The sequence below is a fragment of the Piliocolobus tephrosceles genome, chromosome 20, assembly GCF_002776525.5.
Source record: "Piliocolobus tephrosceles isolate RC106 chromosome 20, ASM277652v3, whole genome shotgun sequence".
In the NCBI taxonomy this organism is placed as follows: domain Eukaryota; kingdom Metazoa; phylum Chordata; class Mammalia; order Primates; family Cercopithecidae; genus Piliocolobus; species Piliocolobus tephrosceles.
Genome location: NC_045453.1, coordinates 19,385,411 through 19,403,421, shown reverse-complemented (window position 1 = coordinate 19,403,421; position 18,011 = coordinate 19,385,411). Strand labels below are relative to the sequence as shown.

Genomic DNA, 18,011 nt, shown 5'->3' with positions numbered 1-18,011 from the left:
CTCTCCTTCCTCTCTCTCTTCTTCCTCTCTCTGTCTTTGTCTTTTGATTCAGTGAATAGTATAGGATCCTTGGCAAAGAAAGCATTCTTGACTAACTTCACAAGATTTGGGATACTCCTGTTCCATTCACTACATTACGCTAAAGACATCATGCTCTTTCCTCCTAGCTGCTGTGCGGAGAAACGGCCTACACACTGTGCCCACGGAGATGCAGTTTCTCGCCAGCACAGAAGCGTAAGTTATTGGTGAAATTCGTAGAGGAGACAGTGCTTGATTCAAGGAGACAGTGAACAAGAATTCAATGCTGCAAATCATTTTCCTCCCATCCCTGAATTTTTCTCCAAATGACCTAATGCCTAAGTTTCCACCATACATCTCTGTGCTTAAACATTAACCTCAACAGCCTCCTTTAAAAAAAAAATGCAGACATGAAAAGGGTAGGGCAGTATATTAAATCCCTAAAGATCTGGTGAGATTGAGGATCACAGGTACCTTCCTCTTGAAAGAAGAGATCCAGAAGAACAAGATAGCACAAACTGCATGACACAAGGAGGAGAGGGGTGCAGGCGGGGTTAACAGTCCATACAGACAAAAAAATACCTTATAAAACAATAACAGCCCTTCACCCTACATGACTTAGAAAGCATCTTCACATTGGTGTTGAAATCGCATTTAGTCTAGAGTATCCTTTGCACTATAGCAATGTAGTTAAGATTTGGAGTCGCAAACACCTGACTTGGAACTCTGGCTCTGCTCCATACTGGCTGTGTGAGATATGAGATAATGTAGATAGAGCAGATTGGCTGGACCTTACATGTCCAGATATTAGCACTTGTTATTATTGGCATTGTGATCTCAATTTAACAGTGATGACACAAGTGGGAGCCAAGCAATCTGCTCAAGACAGTGCTGGGCATTGATCTGGTCTATTTCATTCATTCAGCAAATATTTATTCAGAGCTTACGATGAGCCAGGCATTATTCTAGGGATGGAGATACAGCAAGGAACAGACAGAAAGCCCAGCCCTTATGGGTTTACGTTCTAGTGGCAAGAAACGGATAAGTGAATATAATCCATGGTTTGTTGGGTGGTGGATAAGCTTTGGAGAGAGATCAAAGCAGGAAAGAGGGTAGGGGAGGCGAGCTGGTAAGTGGGAAGGGGCAGTTTGAATGTGAGTAGTCAGGGAAGTCCTCACAAGAAAGTCGTGCTTGAGCAAATCTCTGCAAGAGGTGGGGAGTGGTGGGGGTATCCACGGGAAGAGTATTCTCAGCATGTGGACCAGCACATGCAAAGCTCCTGAGAGGTCAAAGAGCAGCCAGGAAGCCAGTGTGGCTGGAGAGTCTCAGTTACTCGGGAGGCTGAGGCAGGAGAATCGCTTGAACCCCGGAGGCAGAAGTAGCAGTGAGCTGAGATCATGCCATTGCACTCTAGCCTGGGTGACAAGAGTGAAGCTCTGTCTCAAATAAATAAATAAATAATAAATAAATAAAAATAAACAAAATAAAATAAAATTGATAATGCTATATATGCTGTTTTGTAACCTGCTATTTCCCTTTTTTTCCTTCATTTCAGTCTGTTTCCAAATACCTATTTTACTTAATGGAGAATAGTGGACATCATATAATGCCATAATGTTGGCCTCAACAATGCCAACATTATGATCTTTTAATTATATACTTAAAAATTCTTAATTTCATTATTTCCCAAAACTCTTTAACTGTACAAGGAAAACAACCCAGAAAACAGAAAAAAAATACGTAATTCCACTCCTGGGAAAGATATCAAAACAACTTGCATATATTTCTAGACTTTAAATATTTTTATATTCATGAAACATAGCTATTTATTTTTATTTATTACTTATTAATTTTTTTTAGAGACAGTGTCTCACTCTGTCACCCAGGCTGGAGGGCAGTGGGGCAATCATAGCTCACTACAGCCTCAAACTTTTGGGCTCAATCAACCCTTCTGCCTCAGCCTCCCAGGTAGCTGGAACTACAGGTGTGTGCTACCATGCCCAGCTGATTTTTTAATTTTTTTATAGAGATGGGGTCTCACTATATTGCCCAGGCTGGTCTCAAACTCCTGTCCTCAAGCAATCCTTTGCCTTGGTCTCCCAAAGTGTTGGAGTTATAGGAGTGAACCACCACGCCCATGAGTATTTATACAATAAAAAACTAAATGGTACTGTGACATGCCTTTTCACTGTAGTTTGTGAATGGACAACTTTCATCTTAATAAGCATCCGTTTAATAGCTGCACTGGTGTTCCATCCAGGAAAAGAGTCATCTTTATTATCAGCCCCTTTTTGATGGACATTTAGACTGTTCTTCATTTAAATTATATTTAATGGCATGGTGAGTTCCCTTGTACCCACACCTGAGACACTTGTCTATTTCTTTAGGATACATTCTCTTTTTTTATTTACTTTTTTTTTTTTTTTTTTTTGAGACGGAGTCTCGATCTGTCGCCCAGGCTGGAGTACAGTGGCCGGATCTCAGCTCACTGCAAGCTCCGCCTCCCGGGTTTACGCCATTCTCCTGCCTCAGCCTCCCAAGTAACTGGGACTACAGGCGCCTGCCACCTCGCCCAGCTAGTGTTTTTTTTTTTTTTTTTTTGTGTATTTTTTAGTAGAGACGAGGTTTCACCGTGTTAGCCAGGATGCTCTCGATCTCCTGACCTCGTGATCCGCCCTTCTCGGCCTCCCAAAGTGCTGGGATTACAGGCTTGAGCCACAGTGCCCGGCCAGGATACATTCTTAGAGTGGAATATCTGAACTGTAGAGTTGCACCTTGTTACAGGTTTTTGATACCTGTGCCAAATTACCTTCTAGAAAGATCACTCAGCTCCCCAACCCCTGGGCAGTCTGTGGCCTGTTCTCCATGTGTTCTGAATGGCTTCTCTTTGGATTTGTTTAAAGCAAAGACCACCCTGGGGAGACGGAGGTTCCACTGGATCTGCTGGAGGACTCCAGGAAGGAGGATGAATATCGTGGGAACGTCTGGAAGGGCTTCCTCATCTCTATCCCCTACTCAGCCAGCATTGGGGGCACAGCCACACTGACAGGCACAGCCCCTAACCTCATCCTGCTTGGCCAGCTCAAGAGGTAGAAAGCAAGAGTCCCCACCAGCAGGGAGGGTTCTGCTCCTCCCCTCCTCTTCCCTCCTTCATTCAACATCCAGGGAATGTGTATTGAGGGCCTTCTCTGGGCCAGGCTCTGGGAACACAGCAATACACAAAATTCAGTGAGATCGCTGCCCTTGGGGAACTTCCATTCTGGCGGGAGAGACAGGCAATAGTGAAAAAGCAAATGAATATAAAACGTATCTGTGTGATAAGTTAGGAAAAAAATACAGCAGGGAAAGAGCGTAGAAGTGAGGAGAGTGGGGTGCTAGTTTATGTAGGTTGGTCAGGGACACCGGTTCTCTCTGATTGGCTGACATTTGAGCAGAGACCTAGAAGGGAATGAGCCATGTGGACACAGGAGGGAAAGGCATTGCCCACAGCGACAGCGGGGAGTAGCTCCTACAGGGCTTGGGGGTGGAGCTGTTCCTGGGGAGGTTCAGGGACCAGCAGGAATACCAGGAAGGCGAAGAGCCTGGGGCGACAGGAAGGTGAGAAGACATAAGGTAATAGTGGTAAGTGTTGTCTAAGGACTCCAGCTTTTCCTCCAAGTGAGATGGGGGCCATTGGAAAGGTGACAGCAGAGGAGTAATGCAGTAGGAGGCATGGGTCTGTGGCTGTCATGGCCCGAGAGAAGCTTTCCAGTCATAAGCAGAGTTCCCCAGTGGAGTGGTCTCTGCTGGGAGCTAAAGTCTCCCACCCCTGGAAGTGGTCAACAGTGACTGGGTGGCCGGTCAGGACATGAGGATAAGAGAAAGATGCTCCAACTGCACAACTTGCCGCTCCCATTATTTTAAGCCTCTGGTTTCCAAGATTTTAAAACTTCAGTATTTCAAGATCCTATCTCTAAGACTTTTAGGTTCCAGGATTCCAAGGCAGGGTTTCTAAGATTCCTTGCAGTGGAGATGTAGCATAGGTTCATTTAATTTACATAAAGGCAAATGTAAGCATTTGGCCAACAAACGGCACCAAAAAGTATTTGATATTCAACGTGGCTGCAAATACTAGCTGACTTCTTTACCTGTTGCCCAACCAAAGAATCAAAAACACGTGGGGATGAAGGGAGGCCCTGCTGATCTCCCGGATAGAGGTTTGCTATGTGTGCAACCCTCAGTAACATACAAGTGAGTAATTACAGGTATTTTCACAAGAGATTTTAGTACACCCGTGTTTGGCCTTGTGCTGATTTTAAAACCTTAACCCCTGGATGAGATGAATTGCCAATACATTCTCAGATTCCAAAATGCTTTGATTTTAAGATTTGATGATGGAAACCAGTGATTGTCAACCATGAACTGGGAGAGGTGAAAAACAACCACAAAAAAAAGAGGTCGTAGGTGTGTTTCACCAATTGATTTAAGCCCGCTAAGTTTTACTGCAAACCTTAGATGTCTTTTTATCTCTATCCTTTAAAGAAGGCTGGCTGTGCCTTCTGGTTATAGCTCACTGACAGAAAAACCAGAAGCAAAGATGATCCTGCTTCTGGTGTGGGGAGGATCTAGGCTCAGCCCTTTAGTGTTCTGCGGAGGGGGAAGGTAGGCATTTGGTATTAGGGTTTGCCGGGACCCATTCCCACGGCTGGACAGGAAGATGTGGGCTCTGGGGATGGAGAGCAGAGCCTAGGTTGGGGATGTGGAGAATTGGAGGGGAGCAGTTGTTGTCAGAGCGTTTTCAGGCTGCCTGCCTGCCCTGATATGAGTAGGACTTTGTTCCAACCTGAAATGAAATTGGGGAAATTATATGTTTTTTATATGTTTATTTCATATTTATATTTTCTAAAATATATCTCATGTAAATTTAAGTATATAATATATTAACATATAATACATAAAATATATAGTATTAACTATATATACAGTAAAAATATCAAATGTAGGATTTCAAATTAATTACATGCAAATCTTATGCAACACAAGGGCTCAAATGTAGACCCTCTGGTGTAGGAAGAGGGGATTTAAAAGGAATGCTAGGTAATACGTGATTTTGATTCTCCAGCTGAGAACAGGAGAAGCCTTGGGAGACAGGAGAAGTGATTGCCCTGAGTGGTCCTTTAGCCTGTGTTGCCAAAATACATTTTATTGGTTTATTTTGATTATAAAATGATATTGGCACATTAAAGAACATTTGGAAAATGTAGAAGAAGAAGTTTGAAATACCTTCAATCCCACTGTCGATATTTTAAGACTTTCTTCTAGACTTTTCTATGTCCATATATTAAATGTGTATATATTTAATGTTTTTGCCACTATGCTCTTAATACAGTTTTATAGTCTGATTTTATTATTAAAAATTTTTAGAAAACATAATTTTTAGTGACTATGTATTATCTTATTTTGGGTGTATATACTTTAATCTTAAGCATTTAGATTGTTTTCATTTTATGATAATTATTATTTTGCTATTACAAATTATGTAACTGACCACACACTTGCTGATATTTTAATATTTTTAAAACAATATTTTTATTTTGTCTAATTATAGTGGTATACTTATTCATTGTAGAAAATACAAGTAGAGAAAAAGGAGGAAATAAAAACCTCTTAGAATCCCACTATATAGAGTTTATTAATATTTTTGTTTGCTTATTTATTATATAATAACTGTTAATGTTTTGGTTTATTTACTTATTTGTTTACCTAGAAATGTCCGTGAGTGTCCACATACTTTTGTATACATCATTCTATAACTTACTTTTCCTCTTTTCAATTTAGCACTTATATTCCTGACCACATTTCTGGTTTTTTGTTTTAAAGTTTATTTCTAGTAGTAGAATTTCTGGATAAAAGGATATGCACATTTTTAAGACTCTTACTGCATTTTACCAAATCCCTCTCCAGAAAAGAGTATTCTGATGAACAAACATCAAGAATCTGCCTGTTTTTCCACATCTTCACCAGCACTAAGTGTTATTGCCCTTCATCCTTTCAGGGTTGATGATGTCTTAGTAAAACTGAGATTGGACACCGTTCAGCAGAGAAAGAACTCATCGACATCACCATTGCCTGGACAAAATGCCCAGGGTCTTTGAGCATGTATAATAAGGAGAGCAAAGGTTTCAGCCTGCAGATGTGTTATCCTTGACTCCCACATTCATTAAAAACATTTTCATGAATTGCCAACATTTAAACATCACATAATTTCAAGTAAAACCCAAACCTGGGCTTACTGGCCCTGCACTCTGGCATGGCAACCCTGGGGGAGTAAATAGCAGCTGATACCTTTAATGAGCATGGCTCTCTTCAATTCACCATGGCCCGGCCTGTCCTGTTTCACTCACTCACGTACCTGTCTGGCCCCCAGGGGGCAGAGATTTTGACTGTAGGGCACCCATTGGTGCCATTAGGTCAGAAGCCAGCAGCCTCCAAAGAAGAGGAAAAAAGAGTGCTTCTATTAGAATAGGTGGAAAACAATGTTCCCAAGACTTCCATGGGACCCTCTCATTCCCCTCTTGACCCACTACTACTAGTACCACCTGGTCTCCTCTGCCACTCCCCAAATGGGCATGGCTGCCCTTGGCCTGTTCTCATCTCCCACTGTTCTCCAGTTTCTTTCCACAGTGTGACGTGGTGAATTTCGGCTCCTGGTTCATTTTCGCCTTCCCTCTTATGCTGTTGTTCCTGTTGGCAGGCTGGCTCTGGATCTCCTTCCTGTACGGGGGACTGAGCTTCAGGTATCTCTCATTTTCTTCTTGGCAGGTAGACTGGGGAAGCAGGGAGTGGCCTTTCTAACCTCAGCATCTGCCTATGAAAACTGAGGATGAATGTTATTTCATGTCGTATTCTCATTTCTTGTATGTATGTATGTATGTATGTATGTATTTAGTTTTACACACAGGGTCTTGCTCTGACGCCCAGGCTGGGGTGCAGTGGCACAATTATAGCTCATTGCAGCCTCAATCTCCCAAGTTCAAGTGTTCCTCTGGCCTCAGACTCCCAAGTAGCTGGGACTACAGGCGAGTACTACCGTGCCTGGATAATTTTTTTTTTTAATCTTTTGTAGAGACAGGTTCTCACTATATTGCCCAGGCTGGTCTCAAACTTCTGGCCTGAAGCGATCCTTACTGTCTTGGCCTCTCAAAGCTCTAGGATAATAGGTGTGAGCCACCATGCTAGCCATATTCTCATTTCTTGACCTCCCAGGGATGTGAGGATTAAGTGAGAGGGGTGACCTGCCTGCCACACCCAGACCCTTTGTTGATGTCACATATTATTACTAATTATTAATAGTATTGTCTTTAAGGTAAACCCTCACCAGAGACAAGGGGAGTGCACTATTTCCCATTTTATGGGGCCCTGATACAGAAGATAATTTGGGGAGGCATGAGGACAAAATATTAAATAACACCAAATCATATTATGGGCAATATGTCTTTATCAACTCTCATCACCCAGTCTACTTACGTTAAGGAGAAAGTCTCAGTTGGGTGCTAAAGAAACCATAATATCTAACATTTTCAAATCAACCTCTAAACAAAGAAAGAGCAAGCTTCAGACCTAGAGACTTGAGCCAGAAACGATGTCTAGCCAAAATATAATAATGGCATTTTGTTTTCCTTTATTTATTTTGGTTACTTCAATTACTTTTTAATATGGCTACGTTAATTTGGATAGGCAACACATACATATGGTTCTCAAAAATCAAAACAACACTAAGAGGTATGCAGTGAGAACCCCTCTTCCCAACTATGGGCCTCTTCACCCACGATATCCTCCCAAACAATCATCCACTTTTATTGGTTTCTTGTGTAATCTTTCAGAGTTTTCTTAAGCAAATATGAGTAGACATAGATATCTTTTTCTGGTGACAGGCCTCCTTGACAGATTTTGGTTTTTTATTTTATTTGTTTACTTTATTTATTTAGACAAAGTCTCATTCTGTCACCCAGGCTGGAGTGCAGTGGCACCATCTCAGAGTGCAACCTCCACCTCCCAGGTTCAGGCCATTCTCCTACCTCAGCCTCCAGAGTAGCTGGGACTACAGGCTCTTGCCACCTTGCCTGGCTAATTTTTTGTGCTTTTTTTTTTTTTTTTTTTTTTGGTAGAGATAGGGGTTTACTCTGTTGGCCAGGCTGGTCTCAAACTCCTGACCTCAAGTGATCCACCCACCTCGGCTCCCCAAAGAGCTGGGATTACAGGCATGAGCCACTCATGTCCAGCTGTTTTTTTATTTTTATTTTATTTTTTCTCTTTTACCTTGCAACTCTAGCTCAAAGGAAACAAGCATTTTTATAAGATACATTTCCAGAAGTGGGATTTCTGGATCAGAGAATAAACACATTTTTATTTTAATAGATATTGTCAAATCATTCTTCATAAAAATTTTACATGTTTCCTCTCCCATGCACAATATATGAGAGTGTCTGCTTCCTTGCAGCAAAGTGGATTTTTGCCAATCTGATTAGAGAAAAATAACTTGTGTTTATTTTATGAAGAGTAACTTTAGGAAACTTCTCATAGGTTTGGAAGCATATGAAAAGTTTGTTCATCCGTATTTTCTTTCATGTGAATTGTGAAACCGTGTGTTCATATTTTTATACATTTTTTCAAATGGGTTGTTGGTCCTGTTCTTACTAGTTTCTGGTACGCTTTATATTTTGGAAAGATGAGTGCTTATTCTGCAGTAGAAGCTACATTTTTTTTCCTGATTTGTCTTTTGGCTTTGCTTATGGTGCTTTTCTCTCTAAAGAATTGTTTTAATTTTTTTTCAATCTTTTCTCACATAGTTTCTGAAATTTCAATTACAGCTTAGAAAGGTTTTCCTAATACAGGACTTATAAAAGAATAATCACTTTTTCTTCTAGTATTATATTTTTTACATTTAAACTTCTGATCTATTTGGAGTTCATCCTTATGGTACAGTGTGAAGTTTAGATTCAACTTCATTTTTTTTTTGTCCCAAATGGTCACCCAGTGTCCTAACACCATTTATGGATACACAACATTTTACTATTTTGATGAAGTCAAATTTATCTATCTTTGGTGGCTTGTGCTTTGACATCATATTGAAGAAATTGTTCCCTATTCCAAGGGCATGGAAATTTACCCCTGCCTTTTCTTCTGAGAGTTTTATGGCTTTAGCTCTAACATTTAGGTCTTCAATCCATTTTGGGTTTAATTTTGTACATGGTGTGAGGTAGGGGTCCAGATTCATTCTTTTCCACTTGGCTATCCAATTTTCCTAGCACCATTTGTTGAAAGGCTATTCCTTCACCCATTATTCAGTCTTGGTACCCCTGTCAAAAATCAATTGGCCATAGGTGGATGGGTTTATTTCTTGGCTCTCAATTCTATTCCATTGATCTATATGTCTGATACCATTTACTGAATAGTCCATCTTTTCCACACCAATCTGAGATAGCAACTTTATCATAGACTAAATTCTCACTTGTGACTCAGTCTGTGTCTAGACTTTCTGCTTTGTTCCATTGATTCCTCTGTTTATTCATGTGCCTGTTTGACCCACTCATGGATTTTAAGACTGGGAGTCATATGATCAGATTCACATTTTAAAAGATCAACCAGGCTGTACGTGGGGAGAACAACTGTAGCAAAGGAAGACAGTTGCAGGGAGACCAGCCATCAGGTAGTTGCAGCCTCCTGAACAGAGAGGATGTGACTTGGTCAGGTGGTGGTGGTGGTTGTAGGTGAGAAGTTAGTTATACCTGCAGTGCACACTCCTAACCTCCCACTTTCTGTTTCAGGGGCTGGAGGAAGAATAAATCTGAGATAAGAACCACTGCAGAAAACAGGGCTCGAGCTGTAATTCGGGAAGAATACCAGAACCTGGGGCCCATCAGGTATGTGGGGGTCCTTGGGTTGAGGAAAGAGCTGAGTCTTAAATGCTCAGGAAAGCTTCCTCCTGGCCTGGCCTTGGGCCCATGGGGGCTGAGCTCCAGGGGAATTCCAGGACCCATGGCCTGGGAGCCTAGAGGTGGAGGATGGGAGGTGGTTTACATAGTCAACCTTTTGCCCTGGTGCTGGGGTAGAAACCTGAGGACCAAAAAGCCCCTCAGAATGTACTTACAGTGGGATCTGCTATCTTCCATCCAAGGCACCATTTCCCTCCCGGTACACAGAATACCTGACACTATCTCAGGTGGCTTCCAGGACCTTGTTTAATTCATATTTCCATATGGTGAAAATAATGGGTTCAGTAGGCCTGTGTTCAAGGACCAGTGGTGCCACTCATGTCCTGTGTGGCTTTGGGCATGGCACTAACCCTCTCTGGGCCCTGCTCTCCAGTCTTTGAAATGGGTACATTGGGTAACTAGCTCTTCCAACTCTTGGGAATCCTCTCTTTCCACCTCCATCCACCCTCTCTCCACATCTGTCCCCTCTCTGTGTCTTCTCCTCTCAGTGTAGACAGACTATATGTTTTTATGTCTCTCTCTCTCTCTCTGTATGAATGCTCCTCTTTCTCTTTGCCTACTGCATTTCTGTCTGTTTTTCTTTCTGCTTTTTGGATTCTGTCTCTGTTTCTCACTTTCTTGATTTTCTGTAGGACCCTGGGAAACTCCTGGTGATAATGAAGCATGTGGTTTCGGGGAGGGGGTGACTTGAGGCTCAGGAAGGATCCTGAGGGAGCGTGGACGTCCTAGGACAGGAATCATTTACAGTCCATTGGTGCCCCTCCCCTTGTTCTGGGCACTCCCTGGGGAGTGGATGACTTCAGCTTTCTCAGAGGCAGATCCCGGGCCCAGTCACTCCCAGTGAGCAGCTGCCTGAGCCTGTGCCTGCTGCAGTCTGCCTGAAACCCAGGGTCACCATCATGCCTGCATGTCTGTGCCACAGGTTTGCCGAACAGGCTGTTTTCGTCCTTTTCTGCATGTTTGCCATCCTCCTCTTCTCCCGGGACCCGAAGTTCATCCCTGGCTGGGCCAGCCTCTTCACTCCTGGGTGAGACTCTGGGGACCCACAGGGAGGAGTCCAACAGGGAGGATTCTGGGCTGGGCCACCTGGAGCTGGAGAGGCAGCATTGTAGCTGGGGAGACCTGCATCCAAGTTTCCATCTCTTGTCCCATATGATTATTAATAGCTCCCTCTTTCACTCGCAAAAGAGTTTAGGTTTGGGTGATAAAATATGACTTCTCATGTGTTGGGAGCTCCGGATTTGGAGTCAGACTAAACTGGGTTAGAATTCTAGCTCTGCCACTTATGAGCTGCGTGACTGAGCAAATCGTTCATTCATTCAATCAACATTGATGAGAACCTATTATGTGCTAAGCTGTGTGCTGGGTGCTGGAACACAGACAAAAGCAAGTAGTTAGACAACAAAATAACTGCATTGCAATGAGTGCTATGAAGGAAAGAGTGAGAGGGTTATGCTATAAAATAATAGAGCAGGGACATTGACTTTGGACAGTTTTGGGAAGAGCCAAAGCTTAGGAAGACTGCAGGTGAAAGCAGTGGAAATACACTGGGAATGTCTACTGAATCCTGAGTCAGAACAAACGTAGCATGTTTGAGAAACTGAGAAAAGCCCAGTGGGACCGAAGCCTGGTGGGAAGGAAGGAAAGTGGGTGAGGAAGGGTAGGGGAGGGCCAGATTAGAGTGTCTTTTTGGGCATGTTATGCATTTTGATTTTTTTTTTTTTTTTCTGTGAGCAGTGGGCAGCCATTGGAGGGTTGTAAGCTACTCAACCTCTTTGTGCCTCAGTTTCCTAATCTGTAAAATGATATTATAATAGTACATTTCTCATTGGCTTGTTGTAAAGAGAAATGAGTTAATATATGTCAAGTGATTAAAATGGCTCATAGAAAGAACTCAATAACTGTTAGCTATATTCATTAGGAAATGGGTAGTGGGGGCAAAAATATAGATGAGGAGAATAGTTAGGAGTTATAACATCATCTAGATGGCCCCTGTCTTTTTGGGCCAAATCTGGTCCGCCACTTGATTTTGAATGACTTTTACATTTTTTAAATGGCTGTGGAAAAATCAAAAGACAGTGTCTTGTAATGCACGAAAATTATATGAAATTCAAATTTCAGTGTCTGCAAATAAAGTTTTATTGACACACAGCCACACCTATTCAATTACATATTGTCTATGGCTGCTTTCACACTCCAATGTCAAATGTGACAAACACCATGTGGCCTGCAAAGCCGAAATACTTACTGTGTGGTTTTTTACAGGAGACATTTGCTGACCCCTGGTCTGGGGGATGGCTTGAGTGAGGGTGGTAGCAATGGCAATATAGCAGTCAAGATATCATTCAAAGTTAAATGTGGAACTTGCGCTGGGTTGGTTTGGGGGGTGTGAATGAAAGGAGTGCCTGCATGAATGGTGGTTAGTCGGAGAAGAATATTTTTTAGAGGGCTGGGAATGGCTTATTCATAATTCTATTTTGGACTTGGTTTAGACTTGTCAAGCTCAATAGCCAGTTGGATATGCAGGACTAGAGCTTAGAAGAGATGTTTAGGTTGCATACATAGATCTGGGAGTTACTGTATAAATTTGGGAGTTAAATCCATAGGAATCAATGGGCTCAGCTATGGAAAGTGTTTAAGGAGAATATAGAAGACCATGAGGAACCCCAGCACTTGGGAGCTGGGGAGAGGAAAATGAGTTTACTAGAGAAACAGAGAGATGGTGAGTGAGGTAGAAGGAAAACTTAGAGCTATGGACCAGTAAAAGCCAAGAGAGGGGAGTGTTTTAAGAAGTGTGAGTGGGCACCATGTCAAATTCTGGTGTGGGTGGGAACATGATTAAATAGAGATGTATCTGCTGGATTTGGTGAAATCTGATTATTTCAATTAGCCCCATCCAAGAGAGATATAATGTGAGCCACATATATATTTTAAATGTTTTGGTAGCTACATTAAAAAGGTGAAAAACAGATGAAACTAATATGAATAATATATTTTATGTATAAATTATTAGTGAGATATTTGGCATTTTTTTATGTGAAATCATCAAAATCTGGTGTGTATTTTACATTTAAAGCACATGTCAATTTGGTCTTGCCACATTTCAAATGCCCACTAGTCCACATGTGGCTTGTGGCTACCATACTGGACAGTGTGATATCTCACCCTCTGGGCCTCAACCTCTTCCCTGGTAAAATGGATGACATAAATTCTGATCTCCTGAAGGTTGTCATAAGCAAGAAACAATATAATTTCATAAAGCCATGAAGCTGCCATTGCTCTTACCATTTTTTTATTTTTCCAAAATGTAGATGCTTTATTTTTTTCAGATGCAAAATGAGCATTATAAGCATTTCAACAATACAGAAAATGTGAAAATCAGCCAAATCTCAGTGTCTAATTCTGATACACATCTTTCCTGACTTTTAAAAAATGCCTATCTGAGTACTGTTCTACATTGTGATCACGCTGTTATCAGACGGTATACATTTGTCAAGACTTGTTAAACTATACCCTTAAAATGGGTGCTTTTTATTGCATGTTAATTGCACCTCAATGAAACATATGCCAATTGGCTTTTAGAACTCTATTAAAAAGAAGATATTTTTTAACAGAAACATGATCACGTCGACATATTATTTGTAATCTGCTTTTTAATTTTGTACAGAATTTCAAAAGTTATGCATACTCATGAAAATTCAAACAATGCTGAATTGAAAAAGAATAAGTTAGTGGCTCTTTATCCACTTTATGTCCCACTGCCCAGAGATGATCGCACTGAGCAGTTTGGTGTGTGACATTCCAGATATGCACACATATCTTCATACATACACACATACAAATATGTATACATATAACAAAAGACTGTAAAATATAATAATATGATCGTGGACAACTTGCCATTTTGAACTTCATTCTTTTTTTTTTTAATTTTATTTTCTTGGACTCAAGTCACAACTTCATTCTTTTAAAACACTGCATAGTTACAGAATGGGAGCACTTTGATTTATTTAACCAATTCCTTATTAGATTGTGTTCAATGCTTCAAATACAAACTTTTAAAATGAAATTTACAGGGTATCTTGGTTGTATTTCTATGTCAATACATAGAGATTGACATTATCTTTTATCTTTTTTTAAACAGATGCAATGTACTTCATAATATGAATGGAACACAATTTCTTTAAATGTGTCTATCAAAAATCTTCCAATTTTTTTACTCTTATCAATAATGAACATCCTTGCACATAATCTGTGTACAAAAGTACGACTATTTCTCAAGGTTAAATACCTAGAAGTAGGATAACTGGATCAAAGGGTATTTACATGTAAAATTGGAAACATGTTGCTAAATGCCCCAGGAGGTTAAACTGGTTTATTCTTTCACTAAGGGCGTATGTTCCCAATGCCCTCACCAGTTTTACTCCCCTTTTCAAGTCTTGCCTGTTGGCAGATGAATGGTATACCATTAGTGTTTTGATCTGCATTTCTCTGATTATAATGATATTGACCATCTCTTCCAACTTCTTGTCTGTTTGAATACTCTCCTTTCCAAATGTGTGAGTGGAAAGAGCTCTGGTTAGTAATGAGCTCTAGGCTTCATTGAACTTGGAGCCAGAACAATCTGAGTTTAAGGCCAGAGTCTACAGAATGGGAACACTTTGATGTATTTAACCAATTCCTTATTGAATTGTGTCCAATGCTGAAAATAAAAACTTTAAAAATAAAATTGACAGGGTATCTTGGTTGTATTTGTATGTCAGTGTAACAAAATGACTTGCTCAGGGTCTGGCCTTGAACAGGTTGCTTCTGCTCTTTGACCCTCTGATTCTCCACCTGAAATGGAAAGTGCCTGCCCCGAGGGCTTAATGTCTCCCCTAAAGGACACATTGTGGATGCTTGAAAGGTGACAGTTAGGTTTTGAGGGGCCATGAAGCTGGGTCAATCTGGGTTTCACTGGTGTGAGTGGGCTGTATCTCAATGTGGTCAGCTGCCTATCCCAGGAGGGATTCAAGCACAAGCTGAACAAAGGCAGGGTTCTTGCAGGAGTCCCGGTGAGGGTGATTTATGGGGGTTCCAAGGATTCCAATATTCTGCAGCCCTCAGATTCTCCCCTCTTTGGTCGAGTCCTTCTTCCTAGGGTCCTTGAGTTGGGAGGATAAGCATTTGCTTGGGCACAAGCAGTGTCTAAATGCCCCCGGGGAGCTGTGAATGAAGAGCTTTGCACCATGCTTTGTGCATTGCAGGACAGAATCCAGTGGCCCAGCCTCCAACAATGGCCCCTTCACAACAGGCCTAATTCCCTTCCACAAATCCTCCGTTACAAATCTGCCAAACCTCGGCCCACTGAGATGCCCAGGGTCACATGCTTTGGGGCCTTCTCATTGTAGGTTTCTTTCTGATGCCGTCACCGGCGTGGCTATTGTCATCATCTTGTTCTTCTTCCCGTCCCAAAGGCCCTCTCTCAAGTGGTGGTTTGACTTCAAAGGTAAGGTGGTCAAGGCTGGGGTCTTGGTGGGCTCAGTGAGGACTGCGGCGTGGAGTGTGGTCATCAAGGGCCTGGAGCCCCCCACTGCACTAACCACGTGGTCCTTCCTGCTTCTCCTTTCACTGTCTGAGCCGTTGCCTTGTCTGGGGACAGGGGTTAGCAACTACAGTCTTCAGACCAAATCCAGCCGGCTGTCTGTTTTTGAACAGCCTGTGAGCTAAGCACAGTTTTCAGATTTTTAACTGGTTGAAAAAAAAATCAAAAGAAAAACATTTCAGGACATGTGAAAGTTACATGAAATCTAAATTTCAGTGTCCACATATCAAATTTTGCTTTCACCTAAGGAACCTGTGGAAATTTATTTTCTTTAGCTGTATTAGTACCTACACAATAGCCTCAATTTTGCCTCTTGGTCCATGAAGCAAAAAATGTTTAGTTTTCTTGCCCTTTGCAGAAAAATGACCCCTTGGCCCAAAGCAGGAGTTGCACCTTGGCCATGCATAGAAAACACAAGCTGGGTTTCCACTGTATAGGAAGTGTTGGGCACTGAGAAAAAACTGCCTGAAGGCATTCAGATTCCATTTTTTAAAAATCGCTGAGTACCTCTAAACAAAATGTCGTAGACTGTGGCCTTCAGATTGCCAGCTTGCGACTCCCTCTGGTGTCCAGCAGATGTCTGCCAGAAGGTGACGCCAACACCTGAGGCTGCCACCTGGGGCAGTTGGATGAGCTCCTCTGGAGTCAGGAAATAGGGACCATAATCAAACTATTAATCTATTGTTGAGAAAAATAGTGTCACTCAGGATAGCCCCAGCCATGGAAGAGTCAGGGTTTGAGTGTGAGGAGTATAGTGTATGTGTCCTGTAGGAAGATGAGGATTTTACAGGCTCCATAAACAGTTCTTTCTTTCTTCTTCTTTTTTTTTAGTGGGGTCTCACTCTGTCACCCAGGCTGGGGTGCAGTAGCGCCATCACAGCTCAGTGCAGTCTTGAACTCTTGGGCTCCAGTGAACCTCCCACCTCAGACTCCCAAGAAGCTGGGATTACAGGTGTGAGCCACCTCGTTTGGCTAATTTAAAAAAAAAAAATTGTAGCAGCTGGGCACGGTAGCTCACACCTATAATCCCAGCACTCTGGGAGGCTGAGGCGGGTGGACTGCTTGGGTCCAAGAGTTTGAGACTAGCCTGGGCAACATGGAGAAACCCCATCTCTACAAAAAATACAAAAAAAAAAAAAAAAAATAGCTGGGCATGGTGAGGCACACCTGTAGTCCCAGCTACTTGGAAGGCTGAGGTGGATGAATTGATTGAGCCTGGCAGGTCAAGGCTGCAATGAGCTGTGATGGCACCCACTGCACTCTAGTCTGGGTGACAGAGTGAAACCCTGTCTCAAAAAAATTTTTTTTTTTTGTAGTAACAGGGGTCTCGCTACATTACCCAGGCTGGTCTTGAACTCCTGACCTCAAGTGACCCTCCCATCTCTGCCTCCTGAAGTGTTGGGACTACAGGCATGAGCTACCATGTGTGACCCATAGTCAGTTCCTGTAGCATAGCCAGACCTCAGGGAGGCTGGAACTGGGTCTAAGGAGGCTGAGCTGTGGGCCTGCGTACTCTGCAGTTGAACAGGATTCAGCTTTTCTCCATTTCTGCTTCTCTTCCAGTCAGTCTTCCAACTGGCTATTCTCATCATTCCCTCTGTATATAATTTCTTAACCTTTTCCTAGTTTCTGCTGCTTGTTAGGTTTTGTACCTTTGTAGTTTCTGCTTCATTTTAGTCTCTACTTTTGTTCCCTTGTAGTGTCTAATCCCCGTGGCTTCTGCTAGCTCCACTTCCTCATGTTTTCTGCTCCCTGTGGCATCTCCCCTCACACTTTCTGCCCCTTCCTAGCTTCTTCCCCATGGCGGCGGCCACTTCCTCATGGTATCCATCTGCTCCCTTGAGCCTCTGCTTCTGCCGAGCCTCTGTGTCCTCACAGTATCTGTTTCCTCCTGGCTTCTGCTTCTTTACCCAACTTCAGCCCAGTCATGCCCCCGTGTGTCATGTGGCCTCTCTGTTCATTCGTTCACCTTCAGGTGTCACTTCTCTTCACCCAGTGGGTCTCTGTTTCCCATTGAGGCATCTGTAAGATGTAAGAGTCGGGTTGGTCCAGCTTGTTGTTCTTTGGGCAGATTTCTTCTCACAAGGCTACTTCACAGCCTCATAGATCCCTGGCCAGCCTATGGATCAGCTGCCCTTGGTCAGGTGCCCATCCATGGTTCTGGCACCTGGGGGTGAACTCACAATGCCCAGGGCTTTCTCTCAGCTGGGGCCATGGGAAAGGCCCTATTTTTACAGGACAGGGAGCCCCCAAATTGAGGCTTAGTCTGAGAGGGTTCTTGGCTTCTTCATCCAGGAAGGAATTCCAGGGCAAGCCAGTGGTGTTAGACAGCAACTTTTATTGAAGCAGCAGTGCACAGCAGCAGCAGAGGTTCTGCTCCTTGTGGAGTGGGGCTACCCCATAGGCAGTGTGCCCAGAGTAGTAGCTCAAAGGCA

General features: G+C 42.5%; 1 protein-coding gene across 2 annotated transcripts in view; it reads left to right on the top strand.

The window, feature by feature from the left end:
• Window positions 1-18,011, top strand: part of SLC13A3 (solute carrier family 13 member 3) — a 90,692-nt gene that overhangs the window by 51,422 nt on the left and 21,259 nt on the right. For both annotated transcript variants that reach the window (XM_023197058.3, XM_023197056.2), the window contains exons 4-9: window positions 168-234; window positions 2,922-3,107; window positions 6,669-6,794; window positions 9,825-9,920; window positions 10,915-11,019; window positions 15,383-15,480. In XM_023197058.3, the coding sequence (XP_023052826.2) occupies window positions 168-234; window positions 2,922-3,107; window positions 6,669-6,794; window positions 9,825-9,920; window positions 10,915-11,019; window positions 15,383-15,480 (678 nt within the window). The remainder of the gene's footprint in view (window positions 1-167; window positions 235-2,921; window positions 3,108-6,668; window positions 6,795-9,824; window positions 9,921-10,914; window positions 11,020-15,382; window positions 15,481-18,011) is intronic.